Below are 25,695 nucleotides of genomic sequence, written 5' to 3'. Positions count from 1 at the left end.
GTTTACCACTTCGGTAAAACCCACGAGCACGGGTATGGTGCTGACAAACCTAGAAACATAATCGGGGCGAACCGGGATTCGAACCCACAATCATAGGTTTCTGGTGTGGCCAAGGGACGCAACTCTGCACAGCGAATCGCGGCGCCTTAGACGACTGGGCCACCCGTGCCCCCCACTAATGGGCAGCATCAAGGTGGGTTTTATACTGCTTGCAGTAAAATAGGTGAATATTCCATCGATATGCTTCCTAAAATAATCAGGCCAACGCGTCGAACTCAAGAGTGAGTGAGTGAGTATGGATTTACGCCGCTTTTGGCAATATTCCAGCAATATTACGGCGGGAGCATTTAGTAGCTTTAACACATCTCATAATTCAAAACACATGTATGTTTGAAGACACGATGCCATTTAGAGAGCGTCAAATATAACAAATGTTTTTCTGGGATAACATTTTCTGAATAATGTACCGATTCTCGTACTTTTTTTAGTCCCGTCCGGATTCGAACCCACGTCTTGTCGTCAGAACACAAAGTCAGCAATCTTACAGACTCAGCTACCGAGGCTTCCATATAGAGTAAACTACGGTTATAACGAACTCGAAGGGACCACTAACTTTAGTTTGTTATAACCGTAGTTCGTTATAAGCATATATACAGCATAGCTATAGCAAATAATCGGGACAAAAAAATCGGTTCGTTATATCCGTCAGTTCGTTATAAGCGTGTTCGTTATAAACGTACTTTACTGTAAATAAAAGTCCGACACTGGTAGTCTAGATCACGAACTTTGTGTACCCCTCTGACATTAGTAAATGGGAGCCGTGCCAGATCTACCAGGATCCGGGGTAGAATAGGTCTTCAGCAACACAATGAGATATCAACATTTCACTGAGCTTCATTGAACTAAAAACAAAAAATGTACAAAAAATGTATTGACATTGCCAAAACATAATAAACAGCGGACCTGTGAAGATCCGGGGAAAAACAGATCTTCAGCAACCCATTCTCGCCATAACAGGCGATTATGCTTGTCCTAAGAGGCGACTAACGGGATCGGGTGGTCAGGCTCGCTGACTTGTTTGATGCATGTCATCGATCCCAATTGCGTGGATCGATGCTCATGATGTCAATCACTGGATTGTCTGGTCGAGACCGCCGTCATATAGCTGGAATATTGCTAACAGCGGCGTTAAACAACAAACAACAATTATATTTCCTAGCCAGGATGATAGATTCAAATTGCCAAGATGGGTCACGAGTTCGAGAGTTCAAACCTTCCCGTCTATTTGTTCACGTGACAACACCATGATACTAGAGGACCATCATCGTGGACAAACAGTGCTCTTTTGTCAACGCTTCTTGTGAGAGTGTTTAGCAGGACCAGTGCGAATCACCTTTGTTGGAGGAAGGTGCCTAGTGACACAGAGCTTAGTCGTGCGCTTATCAATTTGTGCAACCCTAAATCATGGGTATGATGCTGACAAACTAGGAATTACAATCAGTCACATAATAGGCTTCGAACCAAGGATCCTCGGATGGCTAAGGGGAGCAACTCTGCAGTGTTGTTGTCGTATTTTTATGAAATAAGTAATACGTTCCCACTGCTTAAAAAACTATGACGGCGCATTGTGGGTCGAAAAAAGAGTTTCCCGTCCCCGTTCAGAGCAGAAAATATATGTTTTTTAACAATGACTGAATTTTTTTTATTTCCCCAGAATATTACTTTGTCGGTCCCTAAGTCCCACAATGTCCATTGAGAATGTACTATTTGTTTGTTTGTTTCTTTTAACGACGCACTCGGTAATATTCCACCTATATTACGGCGGTCTGTAATTAATCGAGTCTTGACCTGACAAGCCAGTGATTGACATAATGAACATCGATCCACGCAATTTGAATCTATCATCCTGGCTAGGAAATATTTTTGTTGTTTGTTGTTTAGCGCCGCTGTTCCAGCTATATGACGGCGGTCTGGACCAGACAATCCAGTGATTGACATCATGAGCATCGATCAACACAATTGGGATCGATGACATGCATCAACCAAGTCAGTGTGCCTGACCACCCGATCCCGTTAGTCACCTCTTACGACAAGCATAGTCGTCTGTGGCGACAAGCATGGGTTGCTGAAGACATATTCTACATTGGATCTTCACGGGTCGAGTGTACTGTTACATCTACGGCGAATTATTATCTTCGTTGAAAAACCTTCACCTTTTCACAATGAAACGTTCCGCGTTTGTTTTGCATGCATGAGACATGTCGTTTTTGTTAAAAAAATGACGCATCGGTTACATTGGTATAACGCCCTTGCCTCGGTCTTACTTCCTCGACCATATCGAGTCGTGCATATCCTTCACATAAAGGTGGAGGCAGTTAATATAGTTGAACGTTATGTCAGCGTTGATCTCAACAGCGGAATTAGCTCATATCGAGTAAAACGATGCGTCCAAACTTCTTCATGCTCGATTGCATCTCAAAAGTTGTGAAATGTAAACACCAAAGGCTGGAGCTGTTGGAATAGTGCTCGACATGAATTCTGATTGATTGTTTGTTTGTTGTTTAACGTCACACCCAGCAATATGCCAGCTATTGTCGGCGGTTTGTAAAAAAATCAGTCTTGACCAGACAATCCAGTGACTGATATCATGAGCATCGATTTTCGCAATTGGGATGCGATGACATGCATCGACGACCTGATCCCGTTGGAAAATGGGATGTTATGCTGCTGGAGGTGAGCACTGACGAATCGTGCACGGTGAACACTGGCGTTGACGTCCTGAGGGACAAAACGTCGACCTACACGCCTTGCAAGCGGGACAACAAAGGGTGTCAGTATGTTGTCTCGACAGAACTGTCCAGTGGCTCTTCCCTATGGAATACTGTAAGGGACATTCTCGCGATCTCGCATTCTCGCGATCTCGACCTTTGGAAACGAGGTAAATATGCCCAAAACACGAGAATGCGAGATCGCGAGAACGCGAGATTTGGTCAAAATCTCGCGTTCTCGCGATCTCGCATTATCGTGTTTTTGGTACATAGCACTTTTTGTCAAAAGTCGACAACGCGAGAATGCGACATTTGGACATGATGCAAAATCTCGCAATCTCGCAATCTCGCATTCTCGTGTTTTGGGCATATTTACCTCGTTTCCAAAGGTCGAGATCGCGAGAATGCGAGATCGCGAGAAGGCCCTTACAGTATTCCATACTTCCCTGCACGCTGTGAAGCGGGGTTCGTTCAATCACAGTGATGCCACCCCACACCATAACCGATCCACCGCCAAATTTGTCACAGGTTGACATCAGCCTGACGTTCATTTCGACGCCGCCAGACACGACCACGCCTATCAAGTAAGTGCGAAGTAAATCGGGGCTCATCTGAAATCATGACACGTGACCAGCGACGATTAACACGAGGCCGTCGAGCATGAGTGAGTGTGTATGGTTTTACGCCGCTTTTAGCAATATTCCAGCAATATCACGGCGGGGGACACCAGAAATGGGCTTCACACATTGTACCCATGTCGGGAATCGAACCCGGGTCTTCAGCGTGACGAGCGAACGCTTTAACCACTAGGCTACCCGACCGCCCCCGTCGAGCATGAAGATGAGCTGCATGTAGACGATTTCTAATCCTCTGACCCATAATTTGTACTCCAGTAGCCTCATGAAAGTTTGCAGCAATTCCATCCCGTTTGAGCTCCAGCTGGTTTCGGATCAGTCGATCCTGTACTCTTGTCGTTGACCTGGGACGCCCTGAACGAGGTCGATTGGTCTGATGGTACCTGTTCCATAGTCTGCTAATGACAAATTATGAAACATTGAACTTGATGGCCACTGCACGCTGACGACTCTCTTTCTCAGATTCCAGCATTCCAGCATGCCAATAAACCGTAGACCGTCCGCGCATTGCAGACGCCGCATAGCTAGTTCATACACAAACAATGAATGAAATGAAGTAAATCACAACTGTATGATAAGCAGAATAATTAATTTTGACAGTAATAATCCACCTTCCACGAGTGTCAGAATCAGGAATGACATGCTAAGAACGGGTGTGGTGCTACTACTTATCGGATGTGTTTCAGTGTTAATGTTAGACAAAAACGTATTTGCGTGGAATATTCATCGTCAACACGCATCTTTGTTCTGATACTTGGTATGAACCTTTATATTTCATGATCCGACCCGTGAAGATCCGATGTAGAATAGGTCTTCAGCAACCCATGCTTGCCGTAAAAGGCAACTATGCTTGTCGTAAGAGGCGACTAACGGGATCGGGCGATGAGGCTCGCTCACATGGTTGATGCATTTCATCGTATCCCAATTGCGTAGATGGATGCTCATGATGTCAATTATCACTGGATTGTCTGGTCCAGACTCGATTATTTACAGACCGCCGTGATATAGCTGGAATATTGCTGAGTGCGGCGTTAAACAACAAACAAACAAACAAATATTTTATGATCCCCTACTTTTGTTGAAGAGTATATAACAAATTTGTCAACTTGATGAGAGAGGCAAGCCCGAAGTGATGCAGGTCATACATATTTGCCTCTTTGGTGAAACCATCGAGAACGGATGTGTTGCTGATAAATCTAAAAACATAATCAGATCGTACGGGAATTCGAACCCATCTTTCCAAACTGCTAAGAGATATCAGTGGTATCGTGGTATCATAGCATCAAGAGAGGATATTCTCAAAAGAGACGTGGAAGTTCGGAATAAAAAAGTAGGTTTGATGATTAACTTTTTTCTCCCGATACACGTATATGTCTAAATACACAGTGTAGACACTCATAATTAAGCAAACATCAAAACAAAAAAGCAGTAAGAAGAACCACGTAGAAACTCACCTGCCGTGTGCAACACCTAAAAAAAGTTTTGTTATATACCTCTGTCGTGTGGAGGCTGTGTGTTATGTACACAAAAGAGGCCCCTTCTGGACTATCTAGCTGTCACTAAGCCGTGAAATATACAATGACACGTAGCCTGCGTACATGACATAGACAACGCGGTGAAGACGACGAAGGGAAGCACTGCCAATTTGTGTTGGCATTTTGTATCATGAAACACGTGTTGTGAAAGTACTTGGAGGTCATTGACAATCGTTACAGCTTTCGTGTTCTCTTAATAAGAAAATAGTCCAGCATAGCAGGTTTGTTCTGTGTTTCCTGCTGTTTGCCAAACTATAGCATCTGTTCATGAAACAAAGTATGCGGTCACTGATAGATGGGCAATGTCCAGGTGGACTTATTCACTCGCTGTGTGGCTTAAATATCGCAATGGACTGGTCGGCTCGGAGTCAGCATGCTGTGTCTGTGAGGGATGTCCATGTTAGGTGAGGTGAAATGGGGTTCAACGTCGCGTCCAAAATTATTGCACTTATATAGCGACGTGCATGATCGTGTGTGTATGTCTGCTTGAACTAGTCCGGACTGATGCCGATTTATAGTGCTAGCTCACTGAGATACCATGCCGCAGTTTAACATGAATACCCCACTCAGACACAGTATACTGACTCCGAGCCGACCAGTCCTTTTTTAGCCCCTTAATGCCGAGCGCCAGGCAGGGTAACAACAAGTACCATCTTTTAACGTCTTTTGGTATGACGCGGCCAGGGATCGAACCCCGGACCTTCCGCTCTCCGGGCGGACGCTCTACCACTAGACCACGGAGGCGGTCTGTGTCCATGTTAAACGGCGGTGGGCTGGCACTATGAAACCGGCATCAGTCCGGACTTAAATCAGCGACACAAGCACGTCAACATATAACTGCAGTAATCTTGAACGCGATGTTAATCCCTTTCACCTCACTCAATGTCTATACACATTTGGTTGTCTAAATCTCCGGATAACATGTCTGTCGGAAGCCACCAAATTCCATGTCGTTGATTCACTGTTGGCTACCTAGCAACACCGTGATGCTTCCTCGTGGACAGAACGTCCCTGACACCAACCAGGGTTAACTAGTCCAATATGCCGACAGATAACATTCTCAGCATCAGTTGCACTTGAAACTACTGTAAAATATTGATGTTTTAGGATGATAAACAGAAAATATCAATTGTTGTTTTGATTTTATGAGTGCTTCAAGCTAAACTGATTTCTGTGTCTCGGAATTGTTTTTTTCTGAATTACTAACCGCATTTGTTTGTTGTCAATGAGCAAGTAAACCATTTTAACAATGAATAAAATTTTTTTAACACCACAGTAAACAATATTTTAGCATATTAGGGCCGAAAATGTGGCAATACTTTGATAAGACATTGAAGACATATTCAGGAATATACTGAAATTATTATCAGTGGAAATGGCCACGTTTGTTATCATGTTATCATAATAACCCTGACACCTCCCAAACTGACACAATAACGACAGAGGTGTCAAGTCACATGAATCACAATTTGACAAGGCTGTGGAGATATTACCACCAAACGTAACTCCTGGGTCCACTTGCACAAAGCCATCTTAGCGCTACGGCTATTGTAAGCCTATGTTAAAGTATGGGAGCTACTATCATCTTAGCGCTCAGATCGCTTTGTGCAAGTGGGCCCAGGACTTATATTCTGCTAGTGCTTTAGCATCTTCAAGAACCTGCAGGAGTCCGGGAGCAGGTGCTGGAGAACATCCCAAGCATGTTTTTGTCGGATTGATTTCGCGCTGCATAGCTACCCTCTGAAGATAGGTACACTTTCAATATTCTCTCTGGCCCTTTGGGGTCGAGCAGTACCGTCTCGTCAAGTGAAGACTAACAATCAGATGAAGAGTCCCATCACGATTATTGACACAATATTGGTACCAGTATCCTTTGGTTGTGTACAGCTTGGTGGATCTGCTTCGCTTTTATCCTCTCTTTACATACACATGCATGGTCTGTCTTCTTGTTCTTTCTACTTTCTGTACAGTATGGTTAAGACGCTATACAATATATAGGTCACAGGTTGAACTGCCGTGACAATCATGGTGTACTGGTGACCAATACTGCCCTGACAATCATGGTGTACTGGTGACCAATACTGTCCTGACAATCATGGCGTACTGGTGACTCATACACCATGATTGTCAGGGCAGTATTAGTCACCAGTACACCATGATTGTCAGGGCATTATTAGTCACCAGTACACCATGATTGTCAGGGCAGTTATAGTCACCAGTACACCATGATTGTCAGGGCATTATTAGTCACCAGTACACCATGATTGTCAGGGCAGTTATAGTCACCAGTACACCATGATTGTCAGGGCAGTTATAGTCACCAGTACACCATGATTGTCAGGGCATTATTAGTCACCAGTACACCATGATTGTCAGGGCAGTTATAGTCACCAGTACACCATGATTGTCAGGGCATTATTAGTCACCAGTACACCATGATTGTCAGGGCAGTTATAGTCACCAGTACACCATGATTGTCAGGGCATTATTAGTCACCAGTACACCATGATTGTCAGGGCAGTTATAGTCACCAGTACACCATGATTGTCAGGGCAATATAAGTCACCAGTACACCATGATTGTCAGGGCAGTATAAGTCACCAATACGCCAAGACAAGCATGGTGTACTGGTGACACATTCTGCCAGACAATCATGGTGTACTGGTGACCTATACTGCCCTGGCAATCATGGTGTACTGGTGACCTATACTGCCCTGGCAATCATGGTGTACTGGTGACCTATACTGCCCTGGCAATCATGGTATACTGGTGACCTATACTGCCCTGGCAATCATGGTGTACTGGTGACCTATACTGCCCTGGCAATCATGGTGTACTGGTGACCTATACTGCCCTGGCAATCATGGTGTACTGGTGACTAATACTGCCCTGGCAATCATGGTGTACTGGTGACACACATTCTGCCCTGGCAATCATGGTGTACTGGTGACCTATACTGCCCTTGCAATCATGGTGTACTGGTGACTAATACTGCCCTGGCAATCATGGTGTACTGGTGACACACATTCTGCCAAACAAGCATGTTTATCAAGTTTATGAATCCTATCCATGGGTTTCGCCGCTTAAGCTCAGCTGTCCTACAGACCCTGAAACTAATATATCCAATGCAGCCCATTCAAGTCTATGTTTTGCAACTCTAGATTCAAAATGAAGAAAGTCTCTGGGCTCCTCTATATTTGATTTAATAACTATAATTTGACAACTCTTTTTTTCTAAAAAATATGTGCATTTCATGCCATGAGCCATGTGTCAATTTGTGCTGTTTTGCACACTGTGCCTTGTGTTGAACACATACGTTTGCATTCTGTGGAAGACTGAATTTGTATAAGGATCTTTTTTAAAGTATCCCGTCTATTCTATAGACCAGAAGACATTTTTTAGTGTACATGTTTTATTCATCACTGGAACTACTACTGGAGGAGTCACTAGACATTAGCTCCACTTCCTCATTTTCTTTGTTATGTCCCTTGAGGGGGTCTGAAGGGGGCTGGGGGGTGCTTGACGGGAGGGATACGGGCAGGTCTTGTGGCGGTTGCCATGACAACCCAGCACTGGCACCAACTGTTGTAGGTGTGCCTTGATCTGAAAGGAAGAGATTCTTGAATTTAATAAATGATGGTCACAAACTTTGTAGGCTTTTTTTGCTTTGTTTTGTTTGTTGCTTAATGCCGCACTCAGCAATATTCCAGCTATATGACGGCGGTCTTTAAATAATCGATTCTGGACAAGACAATCCAGTGATTGATATCATGGATACGATGACATGCATCGACCAAGTAAGCGAGCGTGACCACCCAATCCCGCCAGTCGCCTCTCACGACAAGCTTAGTCATCTTTTACAGCAAGCATGGGTTGCTGAAGACCTATTCTACCCCGAATCTTCACGGGTGGGTCACAAAGTAATCTTCCTGTGAGCTGGAATGGGGCTTCACATCACATAATGTTGCGACATGCGCACATGTGTGACTGCATGTGCAAGTCTGGACTAACGCCAGTTTTATAATGCTAGACCACGAGATACCATGATGTAATTCAACATGGATACACCACTCAGACACAGTATACTGACTCAAAGTTCTTTTTTTCGTCCGTTAATGCTGAGTGCCAGGCAGGGTAACAACAAGTACTATCTTTTAACGACTTTTGGTATGAGGCACCCTGGAATCAAAACGCCGACAATCTGCTCTCTGGGCAGATGATCTAACCACTACACCACAGCGTCGGTAGTACTCTTCAAAGGACAACCAGGCCACAACATAGGCAGTTACAACAATGTGTGTACAGGGAAACCCTGCTAAACCTTCGGAAAAAGTCCAGCTTAACTAATATCCATAGTTATTGACAAGGGATAGATTAAAAAGGATTTAAAATGTGGAAAAGCAAATCTGTAATCTACAAATGTGAAGGAATCATGTTTTTGTACAGTGAAATTCAGTGATATATGATTCAGTGAAGTAAGTAGAATTAACAAGTTCCGTTATGATATCTTGAAACGTGATACTTTCTGTTTATAATTCTACATCTCAATTTCACAGACTATAAGATTCAAATATATTTTATTAATTTTTAAATTTTCAGAAGAATTGAATCATTGTCTAAGCTGCCCTGGGCACCCTTCCACAAAGCGATCTTAGGGCTACGACTATCGTAAGCCAGGGTTAAAGTATGGGAGTTAAGATCACCGGAGCGCTAAGATGGCTTTGTGGATTAGGGCCTTGGTCTAGATGACATTAAGTATTGTCCTACCTTGACTAAGCTGCCCTGGCCTGGATGATACAAAGTATTGTCCTACCTTGACTAAGCTGCCCTGGCCTGGATGACACCAAGTATTGTCCTAACTTAACTAAGCTGCCCTGGCCCGGATGACACCAAGTATTGCCCTACCTTGACTAAGCTGCCCTGGCCCGGATGAGACTAAGTATTGCCCTACCTTGACTAAGCTGCCCTGGCCTGGATGACACCAAGTATTGTCCTACCTTGACTAAGCTGCCCTGGCCTGGATGACATTAAGTATTGTCCTACCTTGACTAAGCTGCCCTGGCCTGGATGACATTAAGTATTGTCCTACCTTGACTAAGCTGCCCTGGCCTGGATGAGACAAAGTATTGTCCTACCTTGACTTAGCTGCCCTGGCCTGGATGAGACAAAGTATTGTCCTACCTTGACTAAGCTGCCCTGGCCTGGATGACACCAAGTATTGTCCTACCTTGACTAAGCTGCCCTGGCCTGGATGACACCAAGTATTGTCCTACCTTGACTAAGCTGCCCTGGCCTGGATGACATTAAGTATTGTCCTACCTTGACTAAGCTGCCCTGGCCTGGATGACACAAAGTATTGTCCTACCTTGACTAAGCTGCCCTGGCCTGGATGAGACAAAGTATTGTCCTACCTTGACTTAGCTGCCCTGGCCTGGATGAGACAAAGTATTGTCCTACCTTGACTAAGCTGCCCTGGCCTGGATGACACCAAGTATTGTCCTACCTTGACTAAGCTGCCCTGGCCTGGATGAGACTGAGGCATCTGTATATGTTCCCTGAGCCAACACACCGTGTCTCATCTCCAGCTCTGTTGGGTAAGGTCGCCGTGGATCTCCTGGAAACATGATCAAGCAAAAGTCACTTCATGAGGAACTGAGAACATATTCAGATTGCTATATCCCATCCATATCACTGTGGTCTGTACATAAGTCTGGGACGAGCACACCAGCAGTGGACAGCAACAGTGATCCTTGCCTTCGGGACATGGTGCGATACGACAAACTATGAACTACACCCATCCAGTCTTCATCAGCTCTCACTCACCAGGTTGTTTCAGTTTGAAAATCATTAGGATCTGTTTGTTTGTGTGTTGTTTAATGCTGCACTCAGCTATATTCCGGCTAAATGAGAGTGGTCTATAAATAATTGAGTCTGGACCTGATAATCCGATGATTGACATCATGAGCATCGATGTACGCAATTGGGGTATGATGACAAGCATCAACCAAGTCAGCGAGCCTGACCACCTGATCCTGTCACTTGCCTGTTATGATACATGTAGGTTGTTGAAGGCCAATTCTAACCCAGATCTTCACAGAGCAAAAGTCGTAATCAAGACAACACAGTCACCAGTGCCCTACTGGACAAAGTAAATTATGTGTGAAAAACTGGTCATTACATGTAGATATCAACATTGTACTGAGCTGTAATGAACTAAAAACAAAAAAATTATTGAATTGCCAACACAACTTAGCTGCAACACACAACAGCGGACCTGTGAAGATCCAAGGTAGAATAGGTCTTCAGCAACCCATTCTTGTCGTAAAAGGCGACTTTGCTTGTCGTAAGAGGCGACTAACAGGATCCGGTGTCAGGCTCGCTGACTTGGTTGGTTCATGTCATCGTATCCCAATTGCGTGGATCGATGTTCACGATGTCAATCACTGGATTTTCTTATCCAGGCTGGATATACAGACCGCCATCATATAGCTGGAATATTGCTGAGTGCGGTGTTAAACAAAAAACAAACAAACAATAGCGTATAACATGCAGAATACATGCACATTGTGCTCCCCAACTGCACCATGCACTCACCCGGCTGCCACGTGACTGGTGCTGCTACTGCATTACTGGCGCTGATTCTGTGGGCAAACTTGATGAGTTCTTCTGAGGATACTGCCTTCTTGCTGGCCTGGGATATTGTGTTCAGCTTCTGCTTGGCCTGGTACATTGCTGTTTCCTGAAGTGAGTTTAATACAATACTCCAAGAATCAAGATTTCATGAAGAATTGGCTTCACACACTTACCCATGTGGTGAATGAAACTTAGGTTCTTAGTCTGACAACTTAACTCGTTTCAACTGACAACCACAAGGCTACCATCCATCTCAAATAAAATGGAAGACTAGATCATCTGGAAAGCATTATCAAAGTTTGTAAACAATTCTTAGCTGACCTCACAAACATGAGTAGCCAGAAAGATGAGTCACGAGACTCCAACTATGGATTTGTGGCTACAGTTGCAGATTCTAAGCTCAGCAGTGAGTGAATTGGACAAACATCGCTTTGAACAGTATTCCAGTATCTCGACAGAGCTTGATGTTGGAACGTAAGGTGACGTAACAAGTCGTGGTCATTTATCACTTTCAGAAGAACACTAGCAGCATTTCCCTTGAGGTTTGCTCCTGTAGGTATTGAAGGACTTTAATTTACTTTAGGGCTATGAGAGGTGAGGTGAGGTGAGGTGAAATGGGGTTTAACGTCGCGTCCAAGATTATTGCACTTATATAGTGACGTGCATGTACGTGTGTGTTTGTGTGGCTGCTTGTACTAGTCCGGACTGATGCCGATTTATAGTGCTAGCTCACTGAGATACCATGCCGCAGTTTAACATGAATACTCAACTCAGACACAGTATACTGACTCCGAGCTGACCAGTCCTCGTTTTAGCCCCTCAATGCCGAGCGCCAGACAGGGTAACAACAAGTACCATCTTTTAACGTCTTTTGGTATGACGCGGTCAGGGATCAGCCCCGGACCTTCCGCTCTCCGGGCGGACGCTCTACCACTAGACCATGGAGGCAGTCAGGGCTATGAGAAGGACCCTTCAACTTAAATGGTTATTTGTAAACACTGCACCAGAATGGGCAGAAAAAGGCTGTGTCCTGAACCATTGAAAAGAGACAATGTAGACATCATCAACATAACAAACCAACCAGAATTGTTTCTGCCTCCTTGAGATTCCTCTGTAAATTCTTGATATCTTGGTCCCGACTGTCAACCTCGGACTTCAGCCCATCTAATATTTTTTGAATACCTGCTTGTTCTTCCGCTGAAAATTAAGTCATTGTGAGTATTCTGAAGAAAGAGCAACAAACTGCCAAAGAATCAGAACTTGAACTTCTATTAGCTAAGTTTAAATACGAAAACAATTTCAATAGACTTTGAGTCAAATACTGGATCAATATCAGTGTTCAAACTTATGGTGGGTTCTGAGATCTGCTGCCATGGTATTTGAGTCAAGGAACCCCTTAAATCTTCACATGTTAACATTAGGGTAATGACATGGTTCCTTTTACTTTAATGTTTGATATGGAACAATGAATGCTGACAATGCTCAAATTAGTTAAAAAGTAGAAAGTAGTAGTTGGAATCAAGTCATACAAATGCCACTTTTACCTCCTAACACCTGACTGACGAGCAAAGTCCTTCCTTCAAAACCATAAACAGGCCTAGTCCTATTCCCTACACAGCAGTGGGCATCACGTTGATTTTACATCGATCCGAATAACCCAGTTAATGCCTGCAACTCTTACCTAACTGTAGTGTCTTCTTGACATCTTTGTCTTTTTCCATCAACAGCTCCATCAGTGATACTGTGTCGGGGGCATCAGACCTCTGCTGACCTTTAGGTGTGCTCATCAAATCAAACAACTCTCTGAATTTGGAAAGAATTTACACCATGAAGTAAGTGAGTGAGTGAGTGAGTTGGGCTTAATGCCGCTTTTAACAGTATTCCAGTTATATTGCGGCGTGTCAGCTTAATGTGGGAGGAAAGCCCGAAGTGATGCAGGTCTCAGATGTTTACCACTTCGGTGAAACTCACAAGCACGGGTATGGTGCTGACAAACCTAGAAACATAATCGGGGCCAACCGGGATTCGAACCCACAATCAAAGGTTTCTGGCATGCCCAAGGGATGCAACGCTGCACAGTGAATCGCCGCGCCTTAGACGACTGGGCCACCCGTGTCCCCCCATGAAGTGACATTTTCCAAAAAACCCATATAACTCCGATAACATTGTTGTCTTTGTTTCATTAAAAAACAAACCCCCATGACACTACAGAAGGACCTTCACTATAATTATTCAGCTTGAATATGTTTATTATTGTTTATCTGTTTTCTCAATGATTTCAAAGTATTATAATTTTATGAGAAAAAAAAAATTCTCAAAAACTCAGCTGGAAACAAACAAAGAAATGTCAAATATAAATAATGAAATTGTGTAGCTGATACAAAAAAAAATCATCTCTTCAAATATGTGCGTGTATAAACAACCAAAAGTAAAACCTGAATGTATCAAGAGAGTGATGATTTTTCACTCCGTCAGTGTATATAGGCTGTTGTGCCGTGTTGAGAAAAAAAATAAAAAAATGAAATAACGAATAATAATAATTCACTGTCAACATTGTTAAAATATTTCAATACAAACAAAATCTGTAGTGCAGATAGAAGTGGGGACCACTGTCAAACAATGAAACTGAAAGACTGAATGCTGAAGAGGCTAAATATTGCCGATAGAAAACGTTTCCGTGGGACAATGAAATGTGGAAATGACTGAAGGGTGCGTGGGTACTAATTAAATTGATTAAAAAATTGATTATCATACTTAGATATTATTTCAATATCTTCTATCAGTGAGAGCAACTTCAATCGGGTACTTGCTGCCGCCATGATTGTTAGGTTTATGATACAGCCAATACATAAACGCGTGACAATGTATTGTTGGATTGATTAGCCAATGATATAGCCTGTTTCACCCAAAGGCTTTAAACCAATCAAAATAGGTCTTAAAGATAAAGGAAATGAAACACTGACCAATGGAAAACATTTTAAGAAACCATAATAAAAGTCACGGCAGAACACGACTTTTTACAAATTTACGAAGAAAATGAATAACAAATTTGATGCGTAAGCTTGTTTTGTGTTCATTCGCCATTTACCAGCATCGTAGTCAGTCGTTCGTTACCGCTGGAACGAACATGATGAGTCCAGGATATGTGTACATTCATTTTCATCAACACACACTATCTCAATCCGTATCTGGATGCAATTTACCCACACCTTTTTGGATTGAACATATGATTACAGAATAATGATATTCTTCGTGTTTAAACATAACTTTTCTTTTACTATTCTTTGATAGAATCAGGCCTGACTAGACATAAGTGTGAAATTGGTTAATAAAGCATAAATGTTCTGGTGAAAACGGACACCAAAAAGCCATGTGGTCTGGTTAAGTTCATTTGTTTTTGTAAACATTTTAGTTCTAAATAAACGATTGTTAAGGATGATAGTTTGTATCGTGTAAATATGTTTGTTTATATAAACGTATTTGTTTTCCAGACTAAAAGTTGCAGATGACAGTGGAGAGGAAGATAACTTAGATGCACCACCACGACCACCCCCGGTACATACATCAGGTTTCCCTGTGCCTCATTAGTCTCAAATTTTAATCAGAATGACATTTGAACTGAAATCTTGAAAACTTTGTATTCCAGTTAAACTTTTCTTCAGAAATTCTTTATGAAATGTGAGGATCCACAACACCATCAGGAACTGTTTGTGATAATAATTAACCAGTTACAATTTGATTCACCCAAACCTCTGAGACCAGCATCACTTTGACGGGGTACCAGGATTGTTTCTAAGGAAATAATCAAGCTATGTTTTACTGAAATTTATTTTACATATGCCTTGCATAGTAGTGGAGAAAAATAATGTTCACTTTTCACTTTTTTGCAGAGTTTTTAGTGTCCAGTAAAGAATACAGTTTATTATTTCTATCTTTGAAAAACAAATTGGGCACCTGTTTTATGTGGGGAAAAGAATAACTAACGATCATAAACATAATTATTTCTAATTCAATGGTTTCAAACGATAATCCCTTCCTCATTTATTGGTGTTTTTATATGAAATGTATATGTCAGCACTTGCAGCACTTCAGTATGTTTCCAATATAAGTGTATGAATTGATGCTCAGCTCATGCATTCTTACCCTGAAGGGGTTCTGGCTTAGAATTGGTCTTCTGCAACTTTTGCTGTCATGAAAGGCGACCAAATTGATCAGTTGATCAGCATGTTAGGCCGCAGTCCTGCAGCTGTAATATTGCCGAGTGCACTGATACAACAAAACAAATCCCATAAGATGTGGTCCTCCAGTTTTGTTTTGGGTGAAAGTAGATCTGTTGACAGAAGTCGTTTGTGATTCCAGAAACCTGGTCCTGGTGAACACCCCCTGCAGTACAACTACTCCTACTGGTTTTCTCGGAGAACGCCGGGCAAACAGACAACAAGCTATGATCAGAATCTCAAATTGGTAGCATCATTTGCATCTGTAAGTAGTAGTTACCAGACACTGTGGGCATTCTGGGTAACAATAGTAGTCCACACAAGGATTTATCTCGACCTGCTTAGAGGCTGATATTTGCCCCAAGTCGGCAGCAAATGTTAATAAAAATTCTCAATTTGGAACTTAACATTTCACAATTGTATATTATTGCATTATACCTCTGAATTATGAAAAATATTAGTATTTTCCAAAGATGCCTGCCACGGGAGGTTAGTTAAGAATCTTAAATACGTCCCTGCCAAGGAAAAAAATATGCTGGTTAGGAGAGGCAAGTTTATGAAGGGGATGGCCAGACTTAGTGCTTTGGCTGTTACCAGTCATCTTGCCCCGATGATGGCAACCTGGTCCAGACTGGACTATTTAATGACTGCTGTTATATAGCTGAGGTATTGCAGAATCAGGTGTTTAATAACAAACAGTTCACTGAAACACTGCATCTCTAAATGTTACATGCTGTACTCATCCACTGATCCTGGTGACCCTGTAATTATGATGAATAAGTACGATGGTCGGCTGGTCACCTGACTGATATGTCATTGTGCCCTGATGGCTTGAATCAAGCTTCATGCTGTCAACCTTTGGTTTGCATGACCCAGATTTACTTATATGTAGGCCCCCATGATGTAATTTGAACATTACTGACACGAGGTGACAAATATAAAGACTAAGTACTGTTATGTTGTAATAAAAGTCAGGTTACTAATTTGTGCATCATGGAAAAGTGGTGCTTTTTTGTGCTTCATGTACACTCAAGTGGCTGATATTAAGTTACCCGTGAAGATCAGGGGTAGAATAGGTCTTCAGCAACCCATGCTTGACGTAAAAGGCACCTAGGCTTGTCATAAGAGGCGACTATCGGGATCAAGTGATCAGGCTCGCTGACTTGGTTGATGCATGTCATCGTATCCCAATTGCGTGGATCGATGTTCATGATGTCAATCACTGGATTGTCTGGTCTAGACTCAAGTATTTACAGACCGCCGTCATAAAGCGGGAATATTGATGAGTGTAGTGTAAACAAACAAACAAACAAATGATATTTAGTATAATGGTAATTATGGGTGACTATTGTAGCTATTTTCACTATTGCAATTGTATGGCAGTAGTACCCACACTTAAGGGCTTGATGAGTATGGTAGTGTGACAGAAGTGAATGAAGTATTGCTGACCATGCCAAAATCCACCATTTTCCTCCCTGTTGCTCAAACCAAAGGGAAGTAACTCTCATTTGAAATTGTCATAATCCTTGCTAATAAACACAAGGCATATTTCTGATGCTCATTTCATATCTTATTTATGGCTTATTGTATCTATTGCATTCACCAGGGGGCATGGGTGGCCCAGTGATCTAAGGCGCCGCAGTTCACTGTGCAGAGTTGCGTTCCTTGGGCACGCCAGAAACCTATGATTGTGGGTTCGAATCCCGGTTCGCCCTGATTATGTTTCTAGATTTGTTAGCACCATGCCCATGCTCGTGGGTTTCACCAAAGTGGTAAATGTCTGAGACCTGCATCACTTCGGGGTTTCCTCCCACTTTAAGCTGGACATAACTGGACCTAACTCGCTCACTATTGCGTTCACCATATTATCGACAATACTAATGGTATTTTAAATTTCTATTGATATAGTACAATCGTAGGGGAAACATTTGCAAAAAATTAATAGTGTGATATATAGTCAACTCCTAGACTGCCTCAGTGGTCTAGTGGAAGAGCATCAACCCGGAGAGTGGAAGATAGGGGGTTTGATCCCCGGCCACGTCATACCAAAAGACGTTAAAAGATGGTACTTGTTGTTACCCTGTCTAGCTCTGGGAATTAAGGGGTAAAACAAGGACTGGTCGTCTCAGTCACTATACTGTATCTGAGTGGGGTATTCATGTTAAACTGTGGCATGGTATCTCAGGACTAGCGTGCACACATGCTCATCGCTATAAAAGTGCAATAATCTTAGACGCGATGTTAAACCCCATTTCACCTCACCTAGTCAACTCTAAATGGTAACGTTAATATATTCTTGCACAGAGATTGTATGCTGATGGCTAGGGGTCAGGTTTGCTACTACTTTAGAAGCCCTGTTCTGGTGTCCCTAACTGTGCTGGAAGATTGGTAAAAACTGAAGACTGTGTGTTAGGGGTGTCACGATAAGTCGAAATATCGACACATTGCTATTGGTAAGCACCTAAAGTCAATCTATCGATTGTTTAATCAGTTTCCGATCAATAGTATCGATTTCAGTTAGGAATATCGATAGTTTCGATTGTATTTACCATATCAATAAAATACATGCAATCCTGTACAAATTGTTTTTTCTTTTGATCATGGGTGGTAGTAATTTACACGTGGTAATGTGGAAGTTTCTTTTTCTTAAATTAGAATAAAGAAAAACCAAATCAGTCATATCTCAAACTTTACTTTTTATTTGTTGTTATGAAAAGGAAACTTCTGTTCCAAGGTTTACTTCAACTATAAAATCCATCTACAATGATACACTGAAACTATCGATATTTATCGCAATAGTTGCTTGCAATATCAATAGTCATCGCAATAGTTTCTTTCAATATCAATAGTTATCGCAATAGTGATTTCCAGACCAATAGTCACCCCTACTGTGTGTGTCCCTCCCCATGTTACAGGTGGAGCAGTTCTGGATGTACTACAGCCACCTAGTCCGGCCGGGAGATCTGTCGGGGCACAGCGACTACCATCTGTTTAAAGACGGAATCAGACCCATGTGGGAGGTGAATATATTCACGAAAGCGTTCCCCCAATGGGATTAAAGATCAGGGCCTTGTTCAACAAAGCAATGTTTCCGCTGAGATGATCGTAACTTCTATCCTTTAACAGACTAAAGACAATTGTAGCGCGATGATTGCGTTGTGGAACAGGTCCCGGATCTGCTGCTCTGTATGTTATGCTTGTTGCTATTGGCAACAGTCATCAATTCTTTATTTTACTCGATAAATCAAGTTTGATGTATCTGGATATTATTGAATTTAGTTTCTATATTTGTGGAAGTTGCACTGCAAAGACGATGGTTGTAAGTAAATATTTGCTTGCATGTGATGGTGATATACAGATAAACAAGTTTGTTTTGCATATAAAAAATGCTTTGTGATGTTGATGTTGGGGCAGTGGAGGGAGTTCTGTGTGTTTTAATCTGTTCGAGTTCAACAACCCAGTTAAATAAACTCAGCAACTTGTCGTAAGGGGCGACTAACGGGATTGGGTGGTCAGGCTCGCTAACTGGTTGATGCATGTCATCGTATCCCAATTGTGTAGATTGATGCCAGTGATGTCAATAACTGGATTGTCTGGCCCAGACTCGATTATTTACAGACCGCCGTCATATAGCTGGAATATTGCCAAGTGTGGCGTTAAACAACAAACAAACAAACAAACAAGCAGCTTGTGCTTGTCGTATGAGGCAGTGGAACGGTGGACACGTCCAGTGACCTGGTTGATTGCTAATTAATGGGGTTTATTTTATTCCTGTTAACAGTACTGGTGTTAGGGGTAAAAGGTTCTCAGTATTGATACTTCAGGACAGCGCCAACAAGTCTGGAGGCAAGTGGATCATCCGTCTAAAGAAGGGCCTGGCGTCTCGGTGCTGGGAGAACCTGGTGCTGGCCATGCTGGGGGAACAGTTCATGGTGGGGGAGGAGATCTGTGGCGCCGTCGTCTCAATCAGATACCAGGTAAACATCAGGGGTAGAATTGGTCTTCAGCAACCCATCTATTGGGGGGGGGGGGGTATGCTTGTTGTCGTTAGAGATGACCAACAGGATTAGGTGGTCAGGCTCACTGACTTGGTTGATGCATATCATCATATGCCAATTCGTAGATCGATGCTCATGATGTCAATCACTGGATTGTCTGGTCCAGACTTGATTATTTACAGGCAGCCATCATATTGCTGAGTGCAGCGTTAAACAACAAACAGGGTAGCAGGCAACAGTACCTAAACTAGGCTGTATTAGGTCACGACACCATGTTTTTATTTCTAAGGTCATGTAATAATACAAGAAAGTCATGAAATACAGCCAAAGAGATAGCATGTAGTTTTTCAGATTTTGTATTGTCTTTTTGTACCTTGGATTGGCTAGACAGGAAGAAATTGTACTAGACTCAGGATTCAGACATGTGGCTTTTGAGACCAAGTGTGTGGTTGCAGTCTGACCTTTCATGATACTTTGAGGATCCTACATAATTGAGGCTGCTTTGATTTTACATTAAATAGCTGCAAAGTTGCTGATGCAATTTGTGTAAAACAATTAAATTCCAAATGCATGTTGGTATATTGTCAGGAGGATATCCTGGCGCTATGGAACCGAACAGCCTATGACCAAGTGACTACCTCTAGAATCCGGGACACACTAAAGCGGGTCCTCAATCTTCCTCCCAACACAATCATGGAGTACAAGACACACACCGACAGCATCAAGTAAGAAACAGTTGGCAGTTTTGTTAAGAATAACACGCTACCCATGAAGATCCAGGTTAGAATAGGTCCTCAGCAACACATGCTTGACGTAAAAGACTAATATGATTGTCGTAAGAGGCAACTAACGGGAAGTCAGGCTCGATGACTTGGTTGATGCATGTCATTGTATCATGATATCAATCTCTGGATTGTCTCGTCCAGATTCGATTATATACAGACTGCTGGAATATTGCTGAGTGTAGCTTTACAAACAAGAACAACACACAGTTATGACTCCTTTGACAAATTGACCACCTCCGTGGTTTAGTGGTAGAGCGTCCGCCCGGAGAGCGGAAGGTCCGGGGTTGTCTCAGTGAGCTAGCACTATAAATTCAGCATCAGTCCAAACTAGTACAAGCAGCCACACACACACGTGCATGCACGTCGCTATATAAGTGCAATAATCTTGGACCCAATGTTAAGCCCAATTTCACCTCACCTTTGACAAATTAGGGGGGGGGGGGGGGGGAATTTTCAAATGAAAATAGCTGTTGACATGAATGTTGTTTCAGTCTGGTGATTTTAAACTGTTTTCGTTACTGTTACTTTAAAATAGACTACTGAATGGTAACCCAATAAAGTATATTAAGCTCGGAAAGTAAATAACAGTATTCATAACATGATTCTCTTGTTTCAGAGACAACTCAAGTTTCCGCAACACTGATGTGTTCATGAGGTGAGATTTCCATGCTTAATGAGGTCATCTCAAACTGACCATACTTCATTTCAATGAGCCTGTGGGTCTGCATGGATAGCCAGTGATATTGACTGGATGTTGGGAATGCCATCAACACCGACAATGATTGCTATGTATGACTTTCCTGGGTAGGAACGTTTGATATGGAATTTCAGGGTACATATCTGAATTTGTTTATACAGAGTTCCTTCTTGGGATTCAGGGAGAACATTGGTTCTCAGGACAGCATGCTTGTCAGTGTGGGACCCATGGGAATTCCGAGGCAGAATAGGTCCAACATATTCTTTCAGGGAGATCCCCAGTGCTCTTTGTTGGTCAGGGAGATCCCCAGTGTTGCTTGTTGGTCAGGGAGATCCCCAGTGCTGCTTGTTGGTCAGGGAGATCCCCGGTGCTGCTTGCTGGTCAGGGAGATCCCAAGTGATGCTTGCTGGTCAGGGAGATCCCCAGTGCTGCTTGTTGGTCAGGGAGATCCCCAGCACTGCTTGCTGGTCAGGGAGATCCCCAGTGCTGCTTGTTGGTCAGGGAGATCCCCAGTGCTGCTTGCTGGTCATAAAGATCTCCAGTGCTGCTTGCTGGTCAGGGAGATCCCCAGTGCTGCTTGCTGGTCAGGGAGATCCCCAGTGCTGCTTGCTGGTCATGAAAATCCCCAGTGCTGCTTGTTGGTCAGGGAGATCCCAAGTGCTGCTTGTTGGTCAGGGAGATCCCCAGTGCTGCTTGTTGGTCAGGGAGATCCCCGGTGCTGCTTGTTGGTCAGAGAGATCCCCGGTGCTGCTTGTTGGTCAGGGAGATCCCCGGTGCTGCTTGCTGGTCAGGGAGATCCCCAGTGCTGCTTGCTGGTCATAAAGATCCCCAGTGCTGCTTGCTGGTCAGGGAGATCCCCAGTGCTGCTTGCTGGTCATAAAGATCCCCAGTGCTGCTTGCTGGTCAGGGAGATCCCCAGCGCTGCTTGTGGGTCAGGGAGATCCCCAGTGCTGCTTGTGGGTCAGGGAGATCCCCAGCGCTGCTTGTAGGTCAGGGAGATCCCCAGTGCTGCTTGCTGGTCATAAAGATCCCCAGCGCTGCTTGTTTGTCAGAGTTCAAGTATAAGTTTTAAGTAAAAGTATGATCACTTTTGTTACGTTCAATGTAAGTTTTGGATACAATCAAACTCTTACCTATACACTTGTTTCAGGTTTTAACAAGGACAAGAAGCAGAGGAATACGTGAAACCGTGGTGGAAGTCCTGATTAGAGAGAATTCTAGTCGTTTCTAAATCAGATACATATATTCATTGTTGCAGAAAAATCTAAGAATCTGTATCTGGTGTCTTAATATTTCTCAACAATGCTCGACCATGTTATTGTGTTCGCAAATATTTTTTTGTAATATAACTTGTATTGTAAAAGGCCATAATGTACAAACAGTACACGTGTAAAGAGGCATTCTACTTTGAAATTAATGTGCCATGTGCTGATATGATTTCATGTATACATTGGAATACATGTAGCAGATGACAAGTCATGAAAATGCATAACAAATTGGTGGTTTTAGCTATTGATTGCAGATGTGTTGAATTCAGTTATTATCTATCAAATTGTTAAAATATGCTTTGCTGTGAAAATGTTTGGCAACAACACAGTTCACCGGGCGCAGCTTATGGAGATGGTGATAATTGGCTCAGGCTGTCGTTCTTGCTTCACAGATCTGCCGTGCCTCCTCCATCCTTAGGGTTGGTTACCCCCAACTCTATCCTTAGCTTTTGAGGGGCACAGGTGGCCTAGTCGTCTAAGGCGCCATGATTCGCTGTGCAGAGTAGCGTCCCTTGGGCATGCAAGAAACCTATGATTGTGGGTTCGAATCCCGGTTCGCCCCGATTATGTTTCTAGGTTTGTCAGCATCATACCCGTGCCCGTGGGTTTCACAGAAGTGGTAAACTTCTGAGACCTGCATCACTTCCTCCCACATTAAGCTGACACGCCATGATATAGCTGGAATACTGTTAAAAGCGGCGCTAAACCCAACTAACTTACTCACTTAGCTCTTGAATCCCTATTCTGATCAAGAATCCCTTTGTGATCCTAAGGAATTGTTGTAAGCTTGGGTATGGTTAGCTATCTCTTTTAGTGAATTAATTTTATTTTTTACTTATCCTGAATTACCTCACGACAATAAAGAACAGCGCCTAGCGGTGGTCTTGGTTGAAGAGAAAATTTGTTTCGCTCTCAGATCCCATTTTTTATATGGATTATCGCCGCTGTCATGTGACCTTGATGGAATATCGCCTATGACATTACTGCGGTATCTCAGCTTGGCAAATTGCCTCACCTAAAGCCAGGCAGATTTCATCTGCACGCTTGTTTCGTCTTAAAAAGGCGTTAAGTGCGTAGGGCTGTTCAGCACAGGCTGCCAAGACTATTGCATTCCTCTACCTTAGGTTTATTCTAAGACAAATGGGGATCATTTGAAAACTATTGCAAGGCAACAAATCAAGATCCCACGAAATCGTCACCACAATTCTTAGCTGAATACCTTCTACACTTGCAAACCAAAAGACGTGGGGTAGAATAGGTCTTCAGCAACCCATGCTTGCCATAAAAGGCGAACTATGCTTGTCGTAAAAGGTGACTACCGGGATTGGGGGTCAGGCTTTACCACCGCTAGGTGCTGTTCTTTATTGTCGCAAGTTAAGCTGTAAATGCATTAAGAAGTAATGCAAATGTAAAAAGTTTTTAGATGGAACATATTTTCCTAAAATTTTAGTAACATTTTTATAACGTTTCGCTGAGAAAAAAACCCAGTGGGGTGGTGTTTCTTTGTAAATGAGCACTAAGTATTTGTGATCGCTCCAGAGGTCCTGTGTTGGCTAATTAGATAAGCTTATCTTCAAGGTGGCAACGTGAGTCGATCCTCCACATGGTGCTAATTGACATCTGAAAAAGTGTTCCAGGTAAAGAGCACACCTCCCATGTGTGTCACCCAAGGTGAAAAACATCATCTGTTATGGCCTCGATTTCGTACTGCTATTTCAAATGTCCTTTCAAGATGACTTTAAACCGTTCCCGTGCACTTGATGTGTAGTTAAAGCTATGTGGACCATGTCTTGAAAAACAACATCAGTCAAAAACGCTTTGGCACAAATATTGGTAAATTGTTCGATAGGCATTTCTTAGAAATTAGTGAATGACAATGAAGATATTGTCAAATGATATTTGTGTTGCCATGGGTACCAGCTGACGTATTTGTTGCATAATTCTAATATGTATGTGTGACATTTCTAAGAGATTTTATACAAGAAAATTTGTTTTGAGGATTAGAGATGTGAAAATGGCACGAGTGAATGTTACTATAGCCTTGGTTCAGGCTTCATCATTTTTCCTTAGATAAGAATTCATCCTGTCCTCAAACTGTACATGACCACATAAACAAAGGAGAGAGGGTGAATTCTTTTTTGTCAATATTGTTTATTTTTGAAAAAAATGTACAGTTGTAATTAAAAGTCTCAAGTCTATATTTGTGTCTGTTATTGTTTGAAAGGATAACCAGATACAGTATCTAAGGCATCACAAACCTTCTGCTGATTGTTAGAATGAATCAGTTCAAGATTATACTGAAAGTGGTGTTAGCTTTACCGAGATGCCGGTTGTTTCAGAAGCATTGGGACTTGTCACTATTTTTCAGCTTCAACATACCGGTATCTATTCTTGACAGAAATACATGAGTCGCTATCTTTATACTGGCATGGTCAGATGTGCAGGCCTGGAGAATTGGTCGAGTCATTATACCCATACAGAATGGCATGACTACTTTGCCAGCTTGAATAATACTGATGGAAGTGGAATACCTCAACCATAGGGGTGGTTAAGGGGTTTGCTTGTCATGCTGAAGACCCAGGTTCAATTCCCCACTGTCATCAGCCGTGATATTTCTGGAATATTGCTTTAAAGGTCAAGTAAAATCATGTCGAAACTTTGCAGATTTTGGGGGATACTTAATTACAAATGCTTGACCAAAATTATATTTAAAAATAAAAACGGCAATAGGGTAAAACAGACTGGTGAAATCATTCCCTAAATGAAAAATTATGTCACTGAGGGGATTCCCCTTATTGAAGTTAAAACAGTTTCCTGGTACTGTGGAACGATCTGACGCCAAGCCTGCCCTCTTCTGCCGCAGATTTTATAATACATTGTCTTTTTTCTGTCTGATCACCCATTTGATTACCGTGTCCACACATGCAACAACACTGAAGATGGCAGGCACTTATTGTATCATGGGCGTCTGGTGTTTTATTACGCAAACAGGATGTTGGCAATAAAATGCTAGTTACTGATTGGTGATTGTTTGTTTACAAAGTCAAAATGAAAGGTTTCACACATTCAACAATGTATGTGATGTTAATTTTGTAGGATTAACAGAAATTGCAGAAACAGTATCATTTTTATAACAGCTAAGAACCACAAGAGAAACAC

General features: G+C 42.5%; 2 protein-coding genes across 3 annotated transcripts; one reads left to right on the top strand and one right to left on the bottom strand.

Annotated features, from left to right (window-relative positions):
- Window positions 1-8,324: 8,324 nt before the first annotated feature.
- On the bottom strand, window positions 8,325-14,438 carry LOC124110670 (mediator of RNA polymerase II transcription subunit 4-like). Its single transcript, XM_046470007.2, has 6 exons — window positions 14,326-14,438; window positions 13,253-13,374; window positions 12,653-12,768; window positions 11,533-11,677; window positions 10,442-10,552; window positions 8,325-8,541 (listed from the first exon to the last, which is right to left on the bottom strand). The coding sequence occupies exons 1-6, from the start codon at window positions 14,388-14,390 to the stop codon at window positions 8,351-8,353; spliced, it is 750 nt and encodes a 249-aa protein (XP_046325963.1). The 5' UTR covers window positions 14,391-14,438; the 3' UTR covers window positions 8,325-8,350.
- A 99-nt stretch (window positions 14,439-14,537) lies between these two features.
- On the top strand, window positions 14,538-23,094 carry LOC124110671 (eukaryotic translation initiation factor 4E type 2-like). 2 transcript variants are annotated; one of them, XM_046470008.2, is made up of 8 exons: window positions 14,538-14,627; window positions 15,063-15,126; window positions 15,931-16,053; window positions 18,704-18,808; window positions 19,613-19,765; window positions 20,375-20,511; window positions 21,188-21,226; window positions 22,419-23,094. In XM_046470008.2, the coding sequence occupies exons 1-8, from the start codon at window positions 14,608-14,610 to the stop codon at window positions 22,423-22,425; spliced, it is 648 nt and encodes a 215-aa protein (XP_046325964.1). In that variant the 5' UTR covers window positions 14,538-14,607; the 3' UTR covers window positions 22,426-23,094. The 2 variants fall into 2 exon arrangements, with proteins under 2 accessions (XP_046325964.1, XP_046325965.1); XM_046470009.2 differs by lacking the exon at window positions 14,538-14,627 and adding an exon at window positions 14,660-14,718.
- Window positions 23,095-25,695: the final 2,601 nt, after the last annotated feature.

This window comes from Haliotis rufescens, unplaced genomic scaffold, assembly GCF_023055435.1.
Source record: "Haliotis rufescens isolate VD_foot unplaced genomic scaffold, xgHalRufe1.0.p SCAF_67, whole genome shotgun sequence".
NCBI classification, from domain to species: Eukaryota; Metazoa; Mollusca; class Gastropoda; order Lepetellida; family Haliotidae; genus Haliotis; species Haliotis rufescens.
Note: the sequence above shows the minus strand (reverse complement) of the source record. Positions and strands in the feature narration are given on the sequence as shown.

Bases quoted from the DNA above. Each gene is read 5' to 3' on its own strand.
- LOC124110671 (XM_046470008.2), top strand. From the start codon at position 14,608: ATGAATAACAAATTTGATGC. The intron at 15,127-15,930 runs GTACATACATCA...TTGTGATTCCAG, and splicing joins CACCACCACGACCACCCCCG to AAACCTGGTCCTGGTGAACA. The intron at 16,054-18,703 runs GTAAGTAGTAGT...CCCATGTTACAG, and splicing joins TGGTAGCATCATTTGCATCT to GTGGAGCAGTTCTGGATGTA.
- LOC124110670 (XM_046470007.2), bottom strand. From the start codon at position 14,390: ATGGCGGCAGCAAGTACCCGATTGAAGTTGCTCTCACTGATAGAAGAT. The intron at 10,553-11,532 runs GTGAGTGCATGG...TCATGTTTCCAG, and splicing joins ACCAGTCACGTGGCAGCCGG to GAGATCCACGGCGACCTTAC. The intron at 8,542-10,441 runs GTAGGACAATAC...TCTTCCTTTCAG, and splicing joins GCCAGGGCAGCTTAGTCAAG to ATCAAGGCACACCTACAACA.